At 48.4% G+C, this 19,973-nt stretch overlaps 1 protein-coding gene across 1 annotated transcript in view; it reads left to right on the top strand.

Moving 5' to 3' along the window:
- The first annotated feature begins 9,202 nt into the window (after positions 1 to 9,202).
- RNF169 (ring finger protein 169) overlaps positions 9,203 to 19,973 on the top strand; it is a 132,698-nt gene continuing 121,927 nt past the window's right edge. Inside the window, 3 exon segments of the mRNA XM_038765151.1 lie at positions 9,203 to 9,271; positions 9,509 to 9,565; positions 9,686 to 9,881. Of these exon segments, the coding sequence (XP_038621079.1) occupies positions 9,203 to 9,271; positions 9,509 to 9,565; positions 9,686 to 9,881 (322 nt within the window).

The following is a 19,973-nucleotide window of genomic DNA, read 5'->3' as shown; positions in this document are numbered from 1 at the left end:
CATCATTAATAAAATAAATAGAGTAATAAATATGTACAAATGTACACAAGCGCTGTGGGGAGGGGAAGCAGGTAGGGCAGAGGGAAGGAGTAGGGTCGATGGGGAGGGAAGGAGGAGCAGAGGAAAAAATGGGGGGCTCAGTCTGGGAAGGCCTCCTGGAGGAGGTGAGCTCTCAGTAGGGCTTTGAAGGGAGGAAGAGAGCTAATTTGGCGGATGAGTGAAGGGAAGGCATTCCAGGCCAGGGGAAGGATGTGGGCCGGGGGTCGATGGCGGGACAGGCGAGAACGAGGCCCAGTGAGGAGGTTAGCGGCAGAAGAGGAGCGGAGGTTGCGGGCTGGGCTGGAGAAGGACAGAAAGGAGGTGAGGTAGGAGGGGGCGAGGTGATGGACAGACTGGAAGCCCAGGGGGAGGAGTTTTTGTTTGACACGGAGGTTGATAGGCAACCACTGGAGATTTTTGAGGAGGGGAGTGACATGCCCAGAGCATTTCTGAAGAAAGATAATCTGGGCAGCAGAGTGAAGTATAGACTGAAGCGGGGAGACAAAGGAGAGTGGAAGATCAGAAAGGAAAGAAAGCATTCATTCAATTGTACTTATTGAGCGCTTACTGTGTGCAGAATACTGTACTAGGCGCTTGGAAAGTACAACGCTTACTGTGTGCAGAGCATTGTACTAAGCACTTGGGAAAGTACAATACAATAATAAGCAGTGACATTCCCTGCTCACAGTGAGCTCACAGTCTAAAGGGGGGGAGGAGACAGCAATACAAATAAATAAAATGACAGATATGGACATAAGAGTTGTGGGGCTGGGAGTACAGTGCTCTGCACACAGTAAGCGCTCAATAAATACGATTGATGATGATAAAAACAATTGATGAGGATGATATGTATATATGTTTGTACATATTTATTACTCCATTTATTTATTTATTTTACTTGTATATATCTATTCTATTTATTTTATTTTGTTAATATGTTTGGTTTTGTTCTCTGTCTCCCCCTTTTAGACTGTGAGCCCACTGTTGGGTAGGGACCGTCTCTATACGTTGCCAACTTGTACTTCCCAAGTGCTTAGTACAGCTCTGCACACAGTAAGCGCTCAATAAATACAATTGATGGATGGGAGGGGATGCGAAGGGGAAAGGGAGCAAAGCAGGGCGACGCAGAAAGGTGTGGGAGATGAAGTGGGGTTTATTCTGGGAAGCCCTCTTGAAGGAGATGTTCCTTCAGTAAGGCTTTGAAGGGGGGGAGAGAATAATAATAATAATGATGGTATTTGTTAAGCGCTTACTATGTGCCAAGCACTGTTCTAAGTGCTGAGGTAGCTACAAGGTAATCAGGTTATCCCACGGGGTGCTCACGGTCTTAATCCCCATTTTAACGATGAGGTAACTGAGGCTCAGAGAAGTGAAGTGAGTTGCCCGAGGTCATATAGCTGATAAGTGTCAGAGCCGGGATTAGAACCCGTGACCTCTGACTCCCAAGCCCGTTCTCTCTCCACTAAGCCACGCTGCTTCTTTGAAGTGACTTTCCCAAGGTCACACAGCAGACAAGTGGCCGAGCCGGAATTAGAACCCAGGTCCTTCTGGCTCCCCAGGCTGGGGTTTTTTTCCACCAGACCAATGCAATAGAGATGGTAGACATGTTCCCCTGTCCACAGAGAGCTTTCAGTCTAGGGGGGAGAAAGACATTAATCGCCCCTCCTCCCTACCTCTGCCCTACCCCCTTCCCCTCCCCACAGCACTTGTATATAGTTGTACATATTTATTGCTCTATTTATTTTATTTGTACATATTTACTATATTTTATTAATGATGCGCATATACCTATAATTCTATTTATTCTGATGGTATTGACACCTATCTACTTTTTTTTTCTGTCTCCCCCCTTCTAGACTGTAAGCCCATTGTTGAGTAAGGACCATCTCTATCTCCCCCCTTCTAGACTGTAAGCCCATTGTTGAGTAAGGACCATCTCTATATGTTGCCGATTTGTACTTCCCAAGCGCTTAGTACAGTGCTCTGCACCCAGTAAGCTATGATCGAATGAATGAATGAATAATAATAATGATAGTATTTGTTAAGCGCTTACTATGCGCCAAGCACTGTTCTAAGCACTGGGGGAGATACAAGGTAATCAGGTTGTCCCACGTGGGGCTCACAGTCTTAATCCCCATTTTACAGATGAGGACACTGAGGCACAAGGTCACACAGCTGACAAGTGGAGGAGTCGGAATTAGAACCCATGACCTCTGACTCCCAAACCCGTGCTCTTTCCACTGAGCCACTCTGCTTCTAGAGGAGAAGCATGGCTCAGTGGAAAGAGCATGGGCTTTGGAGTCAGAGGTCATGAGTTCAAATCCCGGCTCTGCCGTTTGTCAGCTGCGTGACTTTGGGCAAGTCACTTCACTTCTCTGGGCCTCAGTTACTTACTTCATCTGTAAAATGGGGATTAAAAGTGTGAGCCCCCCGTGGGACAACCTGATCACCTTGTAATTTCCCCAGTGCTTAGAACGGTGCTTTGCACATAGTAAGCACTTAATAAATGCCATTATTATTATTATTATTATTATTATTATTATTATTCTCTAATGAGTTTAAATACATAGTTTAAGGATATGGTCATGAGTGGTGTGGGCTGGGAGCCGGGATGAATCAAGCGAGTAAGCCAGGGTGGCACAGAAGGGAGCGGGAGAAGAGGAAATCAGGACTTAATCAGGGAAGGCCTCTTGGAGGAGGTGTGCTTTGGATGAGGCTCGGGCTGCCCTTCAGTCTCCTCACAAATACGAGCCACCAATGGGCCTCCTCATAAATATGTACAACTGGTCAGCCTTCTCATAATGATGGCATTTATTAAGCGCTTACTATGTGCAAAGCACTGTTCTAAGCGCTGGGGAGGTTACAAGGTGATCAGGTTGTCCCACAGGGGGCTCACAGTCTTCATCCCCATTTTACAGATGAGGGAACTGAGGCCCAGAGAAGTGAAGTGACTTGCCCAAAGTCACACAACTGACGAGTGGCGGAGGTGGGATTTGAACCCATGATCTCTGACGCCAAAGCACCATGTGGTCAACCTCTCCATGAATATGTATCTCTTAGAGAAGCAGCGTGGCTCAGTGGAAAGAGCCCGGGCTTTGGAGTCAGAGGTCATGGGTTCAAATTTCGGCTCTGCCTATTGTCAGCTGTGTGACTTGACTTCTCTGTGCCTCAGTTACCTCATCTGTAAAATGGGGATTAAGACTGTGAGCCCCCCGTGGGACAACCTGATCACCTTGTAACCTCCCCAGCACTTCTTAGAACAGTGCTTTGCACATAGTAACTGCTTAATAAACGTCATTATTATTATTGTTATTGTTATTATTAATTATTATATAGTATATTATATATTGTATATATTATGTATTACATAATAATAATATTATTAATATTATTATTATAATGGCCCCTTCTCCTGGAAACGTTACCAACCTTGGCTTCACCGACACTGTCCTCTCCTGGTTCATTCATTCAATCGTATTTATTGAGCGCTTACTGTGTGCAGAGTGCTGTACTAAGCGCTTGAGAAGTACAAGTTGGCAACATATAGAGACGGTCCCTACCCAACAGTGGGCTCACAGTCTAGGAGGGGGAGACAGAGAACAAAACAAAACATATTAACCAAATAAAATAAATACAATATGTACAAGTAAAATAAATAAATAGAGTAATAAATACATAAGAACATATATACATAAATATACAGGTGCTGTGGGGAAGGGAAGGAGGTAAGATGTGGGGGATGGAGAGGGGGTCGAGGGGGAGAGGAAGGAGGGGGCTCAGTCTGGGAAGGCCTCCTAGGCACAATCCTTGTCCCACAGAGGGGTTCACATTCTGAGAATACAAATTGGGGAGAGAGGCCTGGAACTAGACATATAATCAGTCAGTCAATCATATTTATTGAGCTCTTACTATTTGTAATAATAATAATAATAATAATAACATTTATTAAGCGCTTACTATGTGCCAAGCACTGTTCTAAGCACTGGGGAGGTTACAAGGTGATCAGATTGTCCCTCGGGGGGCTCACAGTCTTAATCCCCCTTTTACAAATGAGGGAACTGAGGCCCAGAGAAGTGGTCACTTGCCCAAAATCACACAGCTGACAAGTGGCCGAGCCGGGATTTGAACCCATGACCTCTGACTCCAAAGCCCGGGCTCTTTACCACTGAGCCACGCTGCTTCTCCTCTTATCTCTCCGGCAGCTCATTCTCAGTCTCCTTTGTGGGGGTCCCTCAAGGTTGAGTTTGGGGTCCCCTTCTATTCTCCATCTTCACCCACTCCCTTGGAGTACTCATTTGCTCCCATGGCTTCAGCTACATAGCCCACATCCCGTCTTTGGCCTGGAACCCCCTCCCTCCTCTAATCAATCAATCAATCAATTGTATTTATTGAGCGCTTACTGTGTGCAGAGCACTGTACTAAGCGCTTGGGAAGTACAAGTTGGCAAGATATAGAGACGGTCCCTACCCAACAGTGGGCTCACATTCTAAAATCCAGCCTCTAATAATAATAATAATGGCATTTATTAAGCACTTACTATGTGCAAAGCACTGGGGGGTTACAAGGTGATCAGGTTGTCCCACGGGGGGGGCTCACAGTCAACCCCCATTTTACAGATGAGAGAACTGAGGTCCAGGGAAGTCAAGTGACTTGCCCAAGGTCACACAGCTGACAATTGGCAGTGCTGGGATTTGAACCCATGACCACTGACTCCAAAGCCCGGGCTCTTTCCACTGAGCCACGCTGCTTCTCTAATCCAACAGACACTTACTCTCCCCGGCTTCAAAGCCTTATTGAAGGCCCGTCTCCTCCAAGAGGCCTTCCCTGAATAAGCCCCCCCTTTTCCTCCTCTCCCACTTCCTTCTGTATCACCCTGACTTGCTCCCTTTGTTCTTCCTCCCTCACAGCCCCAAAGCTCTTATGTACATATTAATTCATTCAATCGTATTTATTGAGCGCTTACTGTGCGCAGAGCACTGTACTAAGCGCTTGGGAAGTACAAGTTGGCAACATATAGAGACGGTCCCTACCCAACAGTGGGCTCACAGTCTAGAAGGGGGAGACAGAGTATAATAATAATAATAATAATAATGGCATTTATTAAGCACTTACTATGTGCAAAGCACTGTTCTAAGCGCTGGGGAGGTTACAAGGTGATCATGTCGTCCCATGGAGGGCTCACAGTCTTCACCCCCATTTTCCAGATGAGGGAACTGAGGCCCAGAGAAGTGAAGTTACAAGGTGATCATGTCGTCCCATGGAGGGCTCACAGTCTTCACCCCCATTTTCCAGATGAGGGAACTGAGGCCCAGAGAAGTGAAGTTACAAGGTGATCACGTCGTCCCATGGAGGGCTCACAGTCTTCACCCCCATTTTCCAGATGAGGGAACTGAGGCCCAGAGAAGTGAAGTGACTTGCCCAAAGTCACACAGCTGGCAGTTGGCGGAGCCGGGATTTGAACCCATGACCTCTGACTCCAGAGCCCGGGCTCCTTCCACTGAGCCACGCTGCTTCTCCAAAACAAAGAACAAAACAAAACATATTAACAAAATAAAATAAATAGAATATGTACAAATAAAATATCTGTACATATACATCTGTACATATCTGTACATCTTAGGTACAAATCCAAGCGCTTAGTACAGTGCTCTGCACACAGTAAGCTCTCAGTAAATACAATTGAATGAATATCTGTAATTTAATTTGTTTGTATTACTGTCTCCCCCCTCTAATAATAATGATGATGATGATGGTATTTAAGTGCTTACTATGTGCCAGACACTCTACTAAGCACTGAGGTGGACACAAGCAAATTGGGTTGGACCAAGTCCCTGTCCCACATGAGGCTCACAGTCTCCATCCCCATTTTACCAATGAAGTAACTGAGGCCCAGAGAAGTGAAATGACTTGCCCAAGGTCACATAGCATACAGGCGGCAGGGCCAAGACTGGAATCCATGACCATCTGACTCCCAGGGCCATGATTTATCCACTAGAGAAGCAGCGTGGCTCATTGGAAAGAGCCCGGGCTTTGGAGTCAGAGGTCATGGGTTCAAATCCCGACTCCGCCACATGTCCACTGTGTAACCTTGGGCAAGTCACTTAACTTCTCTGAGCCTCAGTTACCTCATCTGTAAAATGGGGATTAAGACTGTGAGCCCCACGTGGGACAACTTGAGCACCTTGTATCCCCCACACCGCTTAGAACAGTGCTCTGCACATAGTGAGCGCTGAACAAATGCTATTATTATTATTAATAATAATAGTAATCAATCAATCATATTTATTGGGCGCTTACTGTGTGCAGAGCACTGTACTAAGCACTTGGGAAGTACAAGCTGGCAACATATAGAGACAGTCCCTACCCAACAGTGGGCTCACAGTCTAGAAGGGGGAGACAGAGAACGAAATCAAACATACTAACAAAATAAAATAAATGGAATAGATATGTACAAGTAAAATAAATAAATAGAGTAATAAATATGTACAAACATATATACATATATACAGGTGCTGTGGGGAAGGGAAGGAGGTAAGATGGGAGGGATGGAGAGGGGGGCGAGGGGGAGAGGAAGGAAGGGGCTCAGTGTGGGAAGGCCTCCTGGAGGAGGTGAGCTCTCAGTAGGGCCTTGAAGGGAGGAAGAGAGCTAGCTTGGCGGATGGGCAGAGGGAGGGGGATGGGCCCTTATATGCTTTGCACATAGTAAGCGCTTAATAAATGCCATCATTATTATTATTATTATTATTATTCTCTGTCTCCCCCTTCTAGACTGTGAGCCCACTGTTGGGTCGGGACCGTCTCTATGTGTTGCCAACTTGTACTTCCCAAGCGCTTAGTACAGTGCTCTGCACACAGTAAGCGCTCAATAAATACGATTGATTGATTGACTGATACAAGGTAATTGGGTTGGACTCAGTCCCTGTCCCACACTGTGAGCCCACTGTTGGGTAGGGACTGTCTCTATATGTTGCCAATTTGTACTTCCCAAGTGCTTAGTACAGTGCTCTGCACATAGTAAGCGCTCAATAAATGCGATTGATGATGATAGGGCTCACTACACCATGCTGCTTCCCAACACTGCTCTAGAATGTCAGCTTGCTGTGGGCAGGGAATGTCACTGTTTACTGTTGTAATGGTGAAGTAGCATGGCCCAGTGGCTAGAGCATGGGACTGAGAGTCAGGAGGACCTGGGTTCTAATTCCGACTCCGCCACTTGTCTGCTTTGTGACCTTGGGCAAGTCATTGTACCTCTATGGGCCTCAGTGACCTCATCTGGAAAATGGGACTAACTAAGACTATGAGCCCTATGCGGGACGGGGACTGTGTCTACCCCACATAGTATGTGCATGTATATGTGCCATATATTTGGCACATAGCACATATAGCACATATACGTGTGCCATATACTTGGCACATAGTAAGCGCTCAACTAATGGCGTTATTATTATTATTATTATTATTAATAATAATAATAATAAATGAATGAATTGAACGTTTGAATGAGTGAACGAATGAATTGTTTGGTCTCCTCAGAAATACTGGCCACCTGGAGGGTCGGCCTCCTCATGAATATGTGGCACCGGTTTGGCCTCCTCATAAATATGGCGCCGGTTCGGTCTCCTCATGAATATCAATCAATCAATCGTATTTATTGAGTGCTTACTATGTGCAGAGCACTGTACTAAGCGCTTGGGAAGTCCAAGTTGGCAACATATAGAGACAGTCCCTACCCAACAGTGGGCTCGCAGTCTAAAAGAATATGGCGCCGGTTCGGCCTCCTCATGAATATGTGGCGCCCGTTCGGCCTCCTCATAAATTCATTCATTCGATCGTATTTATTGAGCGCTTACTGTGTGCAGAGCACTGTACTAAGCGCTTGGGAAGTACAAGTGGGCAACATCATAACTATTGAATTTCAAAAGGTGATGAGGACATGGACTTGAAAGCAGATTTGATCCAAGTACTCATTTTTTCAGCAATGTCTGATGTTAAAATATCTTTGAAAATTAACTTATGTTGCAAACTTGTACTTCCCAAGCGCTTAGTACAGTGCTCTGCACACAGTAAGCGCTCAATAAATATGATTGATTGAATGAATGAATGAGAAGCAGCGTGGCTTATTGTCGAGCGCCCGGGCTTGGGAGTTAGAGGTCATGGGTTCGAATTCCGACTCTGCCACTTGTCAGCTGTGTGGCTTTGGGCAAGTCACTTCACTTCTCTGGGCCTCGGTTACCCCATCTGTAAAATAGGGACTAAGACTGTGAGCCCCACGTGGGAAAACCTGATAACCTTGTATTTACCCCGGCGCTTGTTTGGCACCAAGTAAGCGCTTAACAAATACCATCGTTATTATTATTATGCGGCGCCCATTCAGCCTCCTCATGAATATGGCGCCAATTCGGCTTCCTCATGAATATGAGGCGCCGGCTCGGCCTCCTCATGAATATGGGGCCAGTTCGGCCTCCTCATGAATATGGGGTGCCCGTTCGGCCTCCTCATGAATATGGGGTGCCCGTTCGGCCTCCTCATGAATATGGCGCCCGTTCGGCCGCCTCAAGAATATGGGGCCGGTTCGGCCGCCTTGTGAATATGGGGCACCGGTTCGGCCTCGTCGTGAATATGGCTCCCGTTCGGCCGCCTTATGAATATGGGGCCGATTCGGCCTCCTCATGAATATGGCGTCTGTTCGGCCGCCTTATGAATATGGGGCCGATTCGGCCTCCTCATGAATACGGAGCACCGGTTCGGCCTCCTCATGAATATGGGGCGTACGTTCGGCCGTCTCATGAATATGGCGCCTGTTCGGCCTCCTCGTGAATATGGGGCATCGGTTCGGCCTCCTCATGAATATGGGGTGCGCATTCGTCCGCCTCCTGAATATGGGGACGGTTCGACCTCCTTATGAATATGGGGCCGGTTCGGCCTCCTCATGAATATGGCGCGCGTTCGGCCTCCTTATGAATATGGGGCCAGTTCGGCCTCCTCATGAATATGGCGCAGGTTCGGCCTCCTCATGAATATGGCGCCGGTTCGGCCTCCTCGTGAATATGGGGCACCGGCCCGGCCTCCTCATGAATATGGGGTGCGCATTCGTCCGCCTCCTGAATATGGGGACGGCTCGGCCTCCTCATAAATATGGAGCCGGTTCGGCCGCCTCGTGAATATGGGGCACCGGTTCGGCCTCCTCATGAATATAGGGCGCCCGTTCCGCCTCCTCATGAATATGGCGCCTGTTCGGCCTCCTCATGAATATGGCTCTCGTTCGGCCTCCTCATGAATATGGCGCCCGTTCGGCCTCCTCATGAATATGGAGCACCGGTTCGGCCTCCTCCTGACTATGGGGCCGGTTCGGCCTCCTCATGAATATGGCTCTGGTTCGTCCTCCGGCTGACTATGGCGCCGGTTCGGCCTCCTTATGAATATTTATGCCACACCCCCCTCCAACGGCCTGTCCCTTCAAACGGGGAAGAAGATGGCGGCGGTGGCGGCCGTGAGGCGTCGGGGCGGGCGTCGGGCCCGCGGGGAGGTGGCGGGGTCGGGGGGCTGCCCGGGCCCGGGGTTGGTGTCGGCGGGGCGGCGGCAGGAGGAGGACGAGGAGGAGGAGGAGGACGAGGAGGAGGAGCCCGAGCCCGCCTGTCCGTCGGAGCCGGTGTCCGTGTCCTGTGGGCCCGGGCCGTGCGGGGTCCCGCCCGGCTGCCCGCTGTGCCGGCCCTGGCCCCGCCAACGCCACCGCCGCCACCGCCGCGGCCGCCGCCCGCGACCGAGACCGCGAGCGCGGCCCCCGGAGCGTCAGGGCCGCCTCAGCCCCGGAGCCCCGGCCGCCGAGCCAGCCGACCAGGAAGGTGACGTTGGCCTCCTCCCGCTCCCCTGGTCCGACTCTTGGGCCCCCGAGGGGCGGGACGGACGGACGGAGGGAGGGAGGGCCGGACGGCCGAAGGCCCGGTGCCCGGGGGACACGGGAGGGCAGCAGCAGGGGAAGGGAGGTTTTGAAGCGGGCTCGGGACCGGGGTCCCCTCCTTCCCCCCCGCCCCCACACGCTGGGGTCCCCCCATCTTCCCCTCTCCTCACATGTAGGGATCCCCCTCTTCCCCTCCCCTCACACGCTGGGGTCCCCCCTCTTCTCCTCCCCTCACACTCTGGGGTCCCCCCTCTTCCCCTCCTCTCACACGCTGGGGTCCCCTCTCTTCCCCTCTCCTCACATGTAGGGGTCCCCCCTCATCCCTACTCCTCACACACTGGGGTTCCCCCCTTCCCTTCCCATCACACTCTGGGGTCCCCCCTCTTCCCCTCCCCTCACATGTAGGGGTCCCCCCTCATCCCCACTCCTCACCCGCTGGGGTCCCCCCTGTTCCCCTCCCCTCACACACTGGGTTTCCCCCTTTTCCCCTTCCCTCACACGCTGGGGTCCCCCCTCTCCTCACATGTAGGGGTCCTCTGTTCCCCTCCCCTCACACACTGGGGTTCCCCCTCTTCCCCTCCCCTCACACGCTGGGGTCCCCTCTCTTCCCCTCCCCTCACACACTGGGGTCCCCCCTCTTTCCCTCTCCTCACATAATAATAATAATGATATTTATTGAACGCTACCGTGTGCAAAACACTGTTCTAAGCGCTGGGGAGGTTACAAGGTGATCAGGTTGCCCCACGGGGGGCTCACAGTCTTAACCCCCATTTTACAGGTGAGAGAACTGAGGCACAGAGAAGTTAAGTGACTTGCCCAGAGTCACACAGCTAACAATTGGCAGAGGTGGGATTTGAACGCGTGAGCTCTGACTCCAAAGCCCATGCTCTATTGATTGAGCCACGCTGCTTCTCTTCTCTAGTGTAGGGATTCCCCCTCTTCCCCTCCCCTCACATGTAGGGGTCCCCCCTCTTCCCCTCCCCTCACACGCTGGGGTCCCCCCCTTCCCCTCTCCTCACATGTAGGGGTCCCTCCTCTTCCCCCCTTCACATACTGGGATCCTCCCTCTTCCCCTCTCCCCACATAATAATAATAATGGTATTTATTGAACGTTTACTATGTGCAAAACGTTGTTCTAGGCGCTGGGAAGGTTACAAGGTGATCAGTTTGTCCCATGGGGGGCTCACAGTCTTAACCCCCATTTTACAGATGAGAGAACTGAGGCCCAGAGAAATGAAGTGACTTGCCCAAAAGTCACACAGCTAACAATTGGCAGAGCTGGGATTTGAACCCGTGAACTCTGACTCCAAAGCCCATGCTCTTTCCATTGAGCCACGCTGCTTCTCTTCTCTAATGTAGGGGTCCCCCCTCTTCATCTCCCCTCGCACGCTGGGGTCCCCCCTCTTCCCCTCTCCTCACATGTAGGGGTCCCCCCTCTTCCCCTGTCCTCACATGTCTCTTCAAAGCCCTACTGAGAGCTCACCTCCTCCAGGAGGCCTTCCTTCCCAGACTGAGCCCCCTCTTTCCTCTCCCCCTCCCTCCCCTCAGCACCTGTATATATGTTTGTGCAGATTTATTACTCTATTTATTTTACGTGTACATATTTACTATTCTATTTATTTTGTTAATGATGTGCATCTAGCTTTATTTCTATTTATTCTGGTAGCTTGACACCTGTCCACATGTTTTGTTTTGTTGTCTGTCTCCCCCTTCTAGACTGTGAGCCCGTTGTTGGGTAGGGACCGTCTCTATATGTTGCCAACTTGGACTTCCCAAGCACTTAGTACAGTGCTCTGCACACAGTAAGAGCTCAATAAATACAATTGAATGAATGAATAAATGTAGGGGTCTCCCCTCTTCCCCTCACATGCAGGGGTCCCTCCCTCTTCCCCTCCCCCTATGCTGGGGTGCCCCCTCTTCCCCTCCCCTCATACACCGGGGGTCCCCCCCCTTCCCCTCCTCTCACATGCAGGGGATCCCCCCCTTCCCCTCCTCTCACATGCAGGGGTCCCCCCCCTTCCCCTCTCCTCACATGTAGGGACCCCCCCCCTTCCCCTCTCCTTATATGCCGGGGTCCCCCCTCTTCCCCTCCTCTCACAGGCAGGGGTTCCTCCTCTTCCCATTCCCTGACAAACCAGGGTCCCTTTCCCTCTCCTTCCCTCACATGGTAATAATAATAATAATGATGGTATTTGTTAAGCGCTTACTATGTGCCAAGCACCGCTCTAAGCACTGGGGGTGGGGGGGAATACAAGATGATCAGATTGTCCCACGTGGGGCTCACAGTCTTAATCCCTATTTTACAGATGAGGAAACGGAGGCTCAGAGAAGTGAAGTGACTTGTCCAAGGTCACACAGCTGACAAGTTGTGGAGTCGGGATTCGAACCCATGACTTCTGACTCCCAAGCCTGGGCTCTTTCCACTGAGCTACATTGCTTCTCTAAAGGGGACATGCTGGGGTCCCCCCTCTTCCCCTCCCCTTACATGCAGGGGTCCCTCCTCTTCCCCTTCCCTGACATGCCAGGGTCCCTTTCCCTCTCCCCCACTCACATAATAATAATAATAATAATAATAATAATAATAATAATAATGATAGTGATGGCATTTGTTAAGCGCTTACTATGTGCCAAGCACTGCTCTAAGTGCTGGGGAGGGATACAAGGTGATCAGGTTGTCCCACATGGTGCTCACAGTTTTCATCCCCATTTTACAGATGAGGGAACTGGGGCTCAGAGAAGTGAAGTGTTGCCCAAGGTCACACAGCAGATGTGGTGGAGCCGGGATTAGAACCCACAACCTCTGACTCCCAAGTCCGGGCTCTTTCTACTGAGCCGCACATGCAGGGGTCCCCTCCTTTCCCCTCCTCTCACATGCAGGGGTCCCCTCCTTTCCCCTCCCCTCACATGTAGGGGTCCCCTCCTTTCCCCTCCCCTCACATTGATTCATTCAATCGTATTTATTGAGTGCTTACTGTGTGCAGAGCACTGTACTAAGCGCTTGGGAAGTACAAGTTGGCAACATATAGAGATGGTCCCTACCCAACAGTGGGCAGGGGTCCCCTTCTTTCCCCTCGCCTCACATGCCGGGGTCCCCCCCCCTTCCCCTCCCCTGCCGGGGTCCCCTCCCCTCTTCTCCCCTCACATACTGGGGTCCCCTCCCCTCTTCCCTCACATGCTGGGGTCCCCCTTCTTCCCCTCCCCTCACATGTAGGGGTCCCCCCTCTTCCACTCCCCTCACATGTAGGGGTCCCCCCTCTTCCCTTCCCCTCACATGTAGGGGTCCCCCCTCTTCCCCTCTCCTCACATGTAGTGGTCCCCCTTCTTCCCCTCCCTTCACATGCAGGAGTCCCTCCTCTTCCCCTCCCCTAAATAATAATAATAATAATAATGGCATTTGTTAAGCGCTTACTATGTGCAAAGCACTGTTCTAAGCACCGGGGAGGTTACAAGGTGGTCAGGTTGTCCCCCGTGGGGCTCACAGTCTTAATCCTCATTTTCCAGATGAGGGAACTGAGGCCCAGAGAAGTGAAGTGACTTACCCAAAGTCACACAGCTGACAATTGGTGGAGCCGGGATTCGAACCCATGACACACACCAGGGTCCCCTCCCCTCCAGTCCCACACCGGGGTCCCCTTCTTCCCCTTCCCTGACCCACCAAGGTCCCCTCTTCTCCCCTGACCGGCTGGCCACCCCCAGGGAGCAGGACGCGGTTCCAGGGGGGCACGGGGTGGTGCAGACCAGTGGGCCCCATGCAGGCGAATCCCCCCGTGGGCACTGGATGTGCCCACCACCTTTCCAGAGCGCTCAGTACAGTGCTCTTGCAAGTAGTAGCACTCAATAAATGCCACTGATGATGACTTAAAAATGTTGGCCAAAGCGGGAGGCCTCCATCCCAAATGCGGGCATCACTTGGCTTCCCAGGAGACACGTGGGTTAGGCAGGGGGATGGTCAACTTGGCCTCAGTGGCCTGGGAATGTTGGGATCTCAGGAATGTGGGAATTTCCCCTGAGGGGGGTCATTTGCGCCCCTTCCCATTCCCTCCCTACACCTTTCAGGGTGCAGCCCCTGAAAACTATACATCCCAGAATTCAAAGTTCTGTTTTGCTGCAAGCCATCATTGACACCTGTTGTCATCTTTATTATCAATCAATCGTATTTATTGAGCGCTTACTGTGTGCAGAGCACTGGACTAAGCGCTTGGGAAGTACAAGTTGGCAACATATAGAGACAGTCCCTACCCAACAGTGGGCTCACAGTCTAAAAGGGGGAGACAGAGAACAAAACCAAACATACTAACAAAATAAAATAAATAGAATAGATATATACAAGTAAAATAAGTAAATAAATAAATAGAGTAATAAATCTGTACAAACATATACATATATACAGGTGCTGTGGGGAAGGGAAGGAGGTAAGATGGGTGATGGATGGGGGGAGAGGAAGGAGTAGATGAAGGAGGGGGAGAGGAGTAGTAGTAGGAGAGGATTATTATCATCGTCATCATCTGGGAGCAAGCAGGGAGTCAGTGGTCATGGGTTCAAATCCCGGCTCTGCCGCTTGTCAGCTGTGAGACTTTGGGCAAGCCACTTCACTTCTCTGTGCCTCAGTTCCCTCATCTGGAAAATGGGGATCAAGACTGTGGGACACGTGGGACAACCTGATCACCTTGTATCCTCCCCAGCGCTTAGAATAGTGCTTTGTGCATAGTAAGCGCTTAACAAATTCCATCATTATTATTATTATTATTATTTAGGCCACATCATGGCATTCTTGGGGGTCTGGAGGAACGGGCTCATTCATTCATTCAATCGTATTTATTGAGCGCTTACTGTGTGCAGAGCACTGTACTAAGCGCTTGGGAAGTCCAAGTTGGCAACATATAGAGACAGTCCCTACCCAACAGCAGGCTCACAGTCTGTCTGTGGGAGACCCTAAACCACCTTTCTGCCCTGATATTTTGCTTTTCTTAAGTCAGGATCTAATAGTCAAAACCTCGCTTGTTGTCACCCCTGTAGGTATCCTGCCACTTTATTTTTTACTTTTTTGCGTTATGCGCTTACTATATGCAGGCTCTGTACTGAGCGCTGGGCTTGGTGCAAGATAATCAAGGTGGATGCAGTCCCTGCCCCTCATGGGGCTCACACTCTTCACCCTCATTTTAATCTACACCATAAAGGCGCTCCATAAATAGACCACCTCCTGTCCATCAGCCGAGTTGAAATGGATCTATAGCCGGGTTGCCGGAGGTCGTATAGGATATAAACAAGGTGTATGTGGGTGAGGGATTTCGGACGCCTCTTGTTTCTTTCTGAACGCTACCATTTGTTAAGCGCAATAAACCGAACAGTAGCTGTTATGGTGCCAAGGGTTGTTATCTTACCTGCCAATCCAAATCAAGTAGCAGCATGGACGGAGGGACATATTTTCAGAAGAGGTAACAGATTTACAAACCCGCGAATCAAGCACAAAAGGAAATTATTGTTTCAGGATTTCCTCAACATGACTTTCTTGGAGTTATCCGTCGGTCAAACCGTGGTGATTATTGACCACTTACTGTGTGCAGAGCACTGTACTAAATACTTGGAAGAGTGCAGTATAATCGGCGACTTTTTTTTAGTGGGGAATATAAAAATCAATCCATAAGTACTTTACTTATTTTGGTGAGTGAGAAGTTAAAGAAGAATTAGCCTTTAAAATTACTCGTCCTCATTGAAGTTCTTTCTTTGTCAGTAGAGGTTCGTAGTTTTGTATTGTACAAGGCAAGATATGTGTAAACCTAGATGAATATTTAGTTTTGGACTGTTGATATAAGTTTTAGGGGTGCTATTATATTTCCCCAAGTTTAAATGCTGTAGTGTGTAAACAGGTATGGGACGTTCCAGTGTGAAGGAACACATTAGAGAAGCAGGGTGGCTCAATGGAAAGAGCCCAGGCTTGGGAGTCAGAGGTCAAGGGTTCAAATCCCGGCTCCGCCACTTGTCAGCTGTGTGATTTTGGGCAAGTCACTTCACTTCTCTGGGCCTCAGTTCCCTCATCTGTAAAATGGGGATGAAGACTGTGGGACAACCTGATCACCTTGTAAACTCCCCAGCACTTATAACAGTGCTTTGCACATAGTAAGCGCTTAACAAATGCCAATATTATTATTATTATTAAGGAATCTATAATAATAATCGCATTTATTAAGCGCTTACTATGTGCAAAGCACTGTTCTATTGCTTCCTGACAGAGCAGTACTTCAGCTTTTCAACCTTTCGGATTCAGAGCCAGGCCATCTTTTTGGTGCTGTATTCATTCAATCGTATTTATTGAGCGCTTACTGTGTGCAGAGCACTGTACTAAGCACTTGGGAAGTACAAGTTGGTGACATATAGAGACGGTCCCTACCCAATAATGGGCTCACAGTCTAGAAGGGGGAGACAGACAATAAAACAAAACATGTGGACAGGTGTCAAGTCGTCAGAAAAAACAGAACTAAAGCTAAATGCACATTGTCGAACGCGAATGGGTCCTAAATGGATGGAATCGATCGGTCTTTTAACTCTATGTACCCAGGTGCTTTGAAAATTAGAGGGTTCACTCTTTTCTCGCACTCCCTTTATCCGGTCGAAGCTTCAGTTTTGAAAAATGAAAGGTGTTTATTTCAAGCGCTTCTTTTCCATTCCCCGTGGAAGTCTCGTTAGAGGTTATAGCTCACTTTGTGAGCTACGTAAAATCATTTTTTTGATATGGTTGTATGTTTCGCCTATATACTTGGGTCTGTCACCTTATTCGCTTTGATTTTCACCCCACCTCCACAGCACTTGTGTATTTATCCATCTGTAATTTATTTTAATGTCTGACTCCCTCATGGGCAGGGTTTGTGTCCACCTACGCTATCGTAATGCACTCTCCCAAGCGCCTCTCCCAGTAATTGCTTAAAACCGTGACGTAGTGGATAAAGCACGGGCCTGGGTCCAGACAAGGTCACTTGTCTGTTGTGTGGCCTTGGGTAAGTCACTTCACTTCTCTGGGCCTCGGTTACCTCATCTGTAAAATGGGGATTAAGACTGTGAGCCCCGTGCGGGACGGGGACTGTGTCTAACCCAATTTGCTTGTATCCATCCCGGCGCTTAGTACGCTGTCTGGCACATAGGGCTTAAGGCCACAATTGTTGTTGTTATTACATTACCACTGATTGATTGAGGTTCTGAATGGGATCAAATTGTTTTGAGTGCGCAAGGGCAGGAATTTCCTAAGTGTGGAAGAATCTAAAAAAAACCCAAAACCAGTGACTCAACAATAACCTTGATGACACATCCACGGACACACCAGGATTTTAGGAGTGTCTCTATGGGCTGTCCGAGAACAGGAAACATTTGACTCGTATTTGCACGTTCTCTCCAACTTTGTGGGGCACTTGCATTCCCCAAACTAAATGATGAATACATCAATCCGTAGTATTTAATTAGCACAGCCTAGGGGAAAGAGCGTGAGCCTGGGCCTCAGAAGGACCTGGGTTCTAATCCCACTTTTGCCACTTGTCTGCTTTGTGACCTTGGACAAGTCACTTCATTTCTCTGGGCCTCAGTTCCCTCATAGGTAAGATAATAAAAATTGTGGTGTTTTTTTCAGCGCTTACTATGTGCCGGGCGCTATTAAGCGCTGGGTTGGATACAAGCAAATCAATCAATCAATTAGTCGTATTTATTGAGCGCTTACTGTGTGCAGAGCACTGTACTAAGCACTTGGGAAGTACAAGTTGGCAACATATAGAGACAGTCCCTACCCAGCAGTGGGCTCACAGTCTAAAAGGGGGAGACAGAGAACAAAACCAAACATACTAACAAAATAAAATAAATAGAATAGATAGGTACAGGTAAAATAAATAAATAGAGTAATAAATAAGTACAAACATATATACATATATACAGGTGCTGTGGGGACATCAGGTTGGACACAGTCCCTGTCCCACGTGGGGCTCACTGTATCAATCCTCATTTTACAGATGAGGAAACTGAGGCACAGAGAAGTTAAGTGGATTGACCAAGGCCACACAGCAGATAAGTACCGGAGCTGGGATTAGAACCCACGTCCTCTTGAGTCCCAAGCCCATGCTCTTTTCCACTAAGCCGATAGTCGGGTAAATCCATTTGCACAGAATTGTTTCGGATGGTTGTGAATGCACGTGGGAAGAGGTGGTGACTTGAGGAGAACAAATCATTAATCTGTGTTGTTAAAATATTAAAGTACTTGATTTTGTTGCCCCCCAAATAGACCAGTTTACAACTGTAACTATGATAATGACTCACATTCCAAACTAGTCATTGTCCATCACATGGTGAAGACCTTCATTTTGATTAGATTACTTGGCTTTTGTCTGTGTTTCTTAAATCGTTGTCTAAACTTTCTTTGTGCAGAAATAGCTGGTCATCTTATGCAAGTCTACAGAGTGATTGGAAAAAATGCTTGATCTGTGTACGCTTATGAGCAGTTGAGTGGTAAAATGATAGGTAATTGTATTGCAAACTGTCTTTTCCGTTTTCTTTGTCGTATTTATTGAGCGCTTACCGTGTAAGCGGAGCACTTTAAGCGCTTGGACAGTACAATTCAGCAATAGAGACAATCTCTGCCCACAAGGGCTTACAGTCTAGAAGCAGGGAGACAGACATCAAAACAAGTAAATGTGCATCAATGTAAATAAATAGAATTATAGGTGTATATACACATCGAAACAAGTAAACAATCATCAAAATAAATAGAATTATAGATAGATACATATGTACATAAGTGCTGTGGGGTGGGGAGGGGGGGAGAAGAGCAAAGGGAGTGAGTCAAAGTGAGATGGAAGGGAAGGGGAGCTGAGGAAAAGGGGGGGCTTAGTCTTAATTTTTGCCTTCCAAGTTCCGCCAACAAGTATCTCTAGAGTAAGGCAAATTTCCAAAAATATGTAGGGCTAAACCGATTTAAAAATCGTTATTTGCAAATTCCTTGAAAGAATGGGTTTTAAAAAAAAACTATACCATGTCTTTTTCTGGATTGACTGTTTTTTGTTGTTGTTTTTTCCTTTTTCATTAGAGATTTTGAGATTTAGAATTTTTTGTGTGTGTTTTTTCACCTAGGGAATCCTCTTCAAGCCAGATGAATAGACACTTGTATAATTTTTGCTCTGTTCCTTAAACCCGAGTCTCTGCCGTTGTCTTTGATCAGCCGCCTTAGAGTCTTTCCTATGCCGCTGCTGCCCAGCACAGGTGAATCGACTTTGTCTGAGCTTTCCATTATAGGCAACCCTAGTGTGAGCGTCTCTCAATGGCTTCATTGGCGTACGCAAACTCTCCTGCCATGGTAAGGCGTCAATTCACAGGAAAGAACTAATTTTAAACAGAGCTTTAAACATCCCCCCTGTCATTAATAATAATAATCATAATGATGGTATTTGTTAAGCGCTTACTATGAGCCAAGCTGTTCTGAGCCTGCCATGGTAAGGCGTCAATTCACAGGAAAGAACTAATTTTAAACAGAGCTTTAAACATTCCCTCTGTCATTAATAATAATCATCATAACGATGGTATTTGTTAAGCGCTTACTAAGTGCCAAGCTGTTCTGAGCGCTGGGGTAGATACAAGGTAATCAGGTTGTCCCATGGGGGGCTCCCAGTCTTCATCCCCATTTTACAGATGAGGGAACTGAGGCACAGAGTAGTGAAGTGACTTCCTCAAGGTCACACAGCTGACAAGCGGCGGAGTCAGGATTAGAACCCATGATCTCTGACTCCCAAGCCCAGATTGTTTCCACTAAGCCATGCTGCTGTACACTTTGCAAGACTTAGGACTGTGAGCCCACTGTTGGGTAGGGACCGTCTCTATATGTTGCCAACTTGTACTTCCCAAGCGCTTAGTACAGTGCTCTGCACACAGTAAGCACTCAATAAATACGATTGATTGATTGATTGATTGACTGAGCCCCAAAGTACTGCTGCCATTTGCTTATCTTCATGGGAAAGGACATGAAAAACTATTGAATGTTCACATATCTAAGCTACTGGGAGTTAAAATG

The sequence above is a fragment of the Tachyglossus aculeatus genome, chromosome 2 (assembly GCF_015852505.1).
Source record: "Tachyglossus aculeatus isolate mTacAcu1 chromosome 2, mTacAcu1.pri, whole genome shotgun sequence".
Taxonomy (NCBI): Eukaryota; Metazoa; Chordata; class Mammalia; order Monotremata; family Tachyglossidae; genus Tachyglossus; species Tachyglossus aculeatus.
This window is presented reverse-complemented; position numbering and strand designations above follow the sequence as displayed.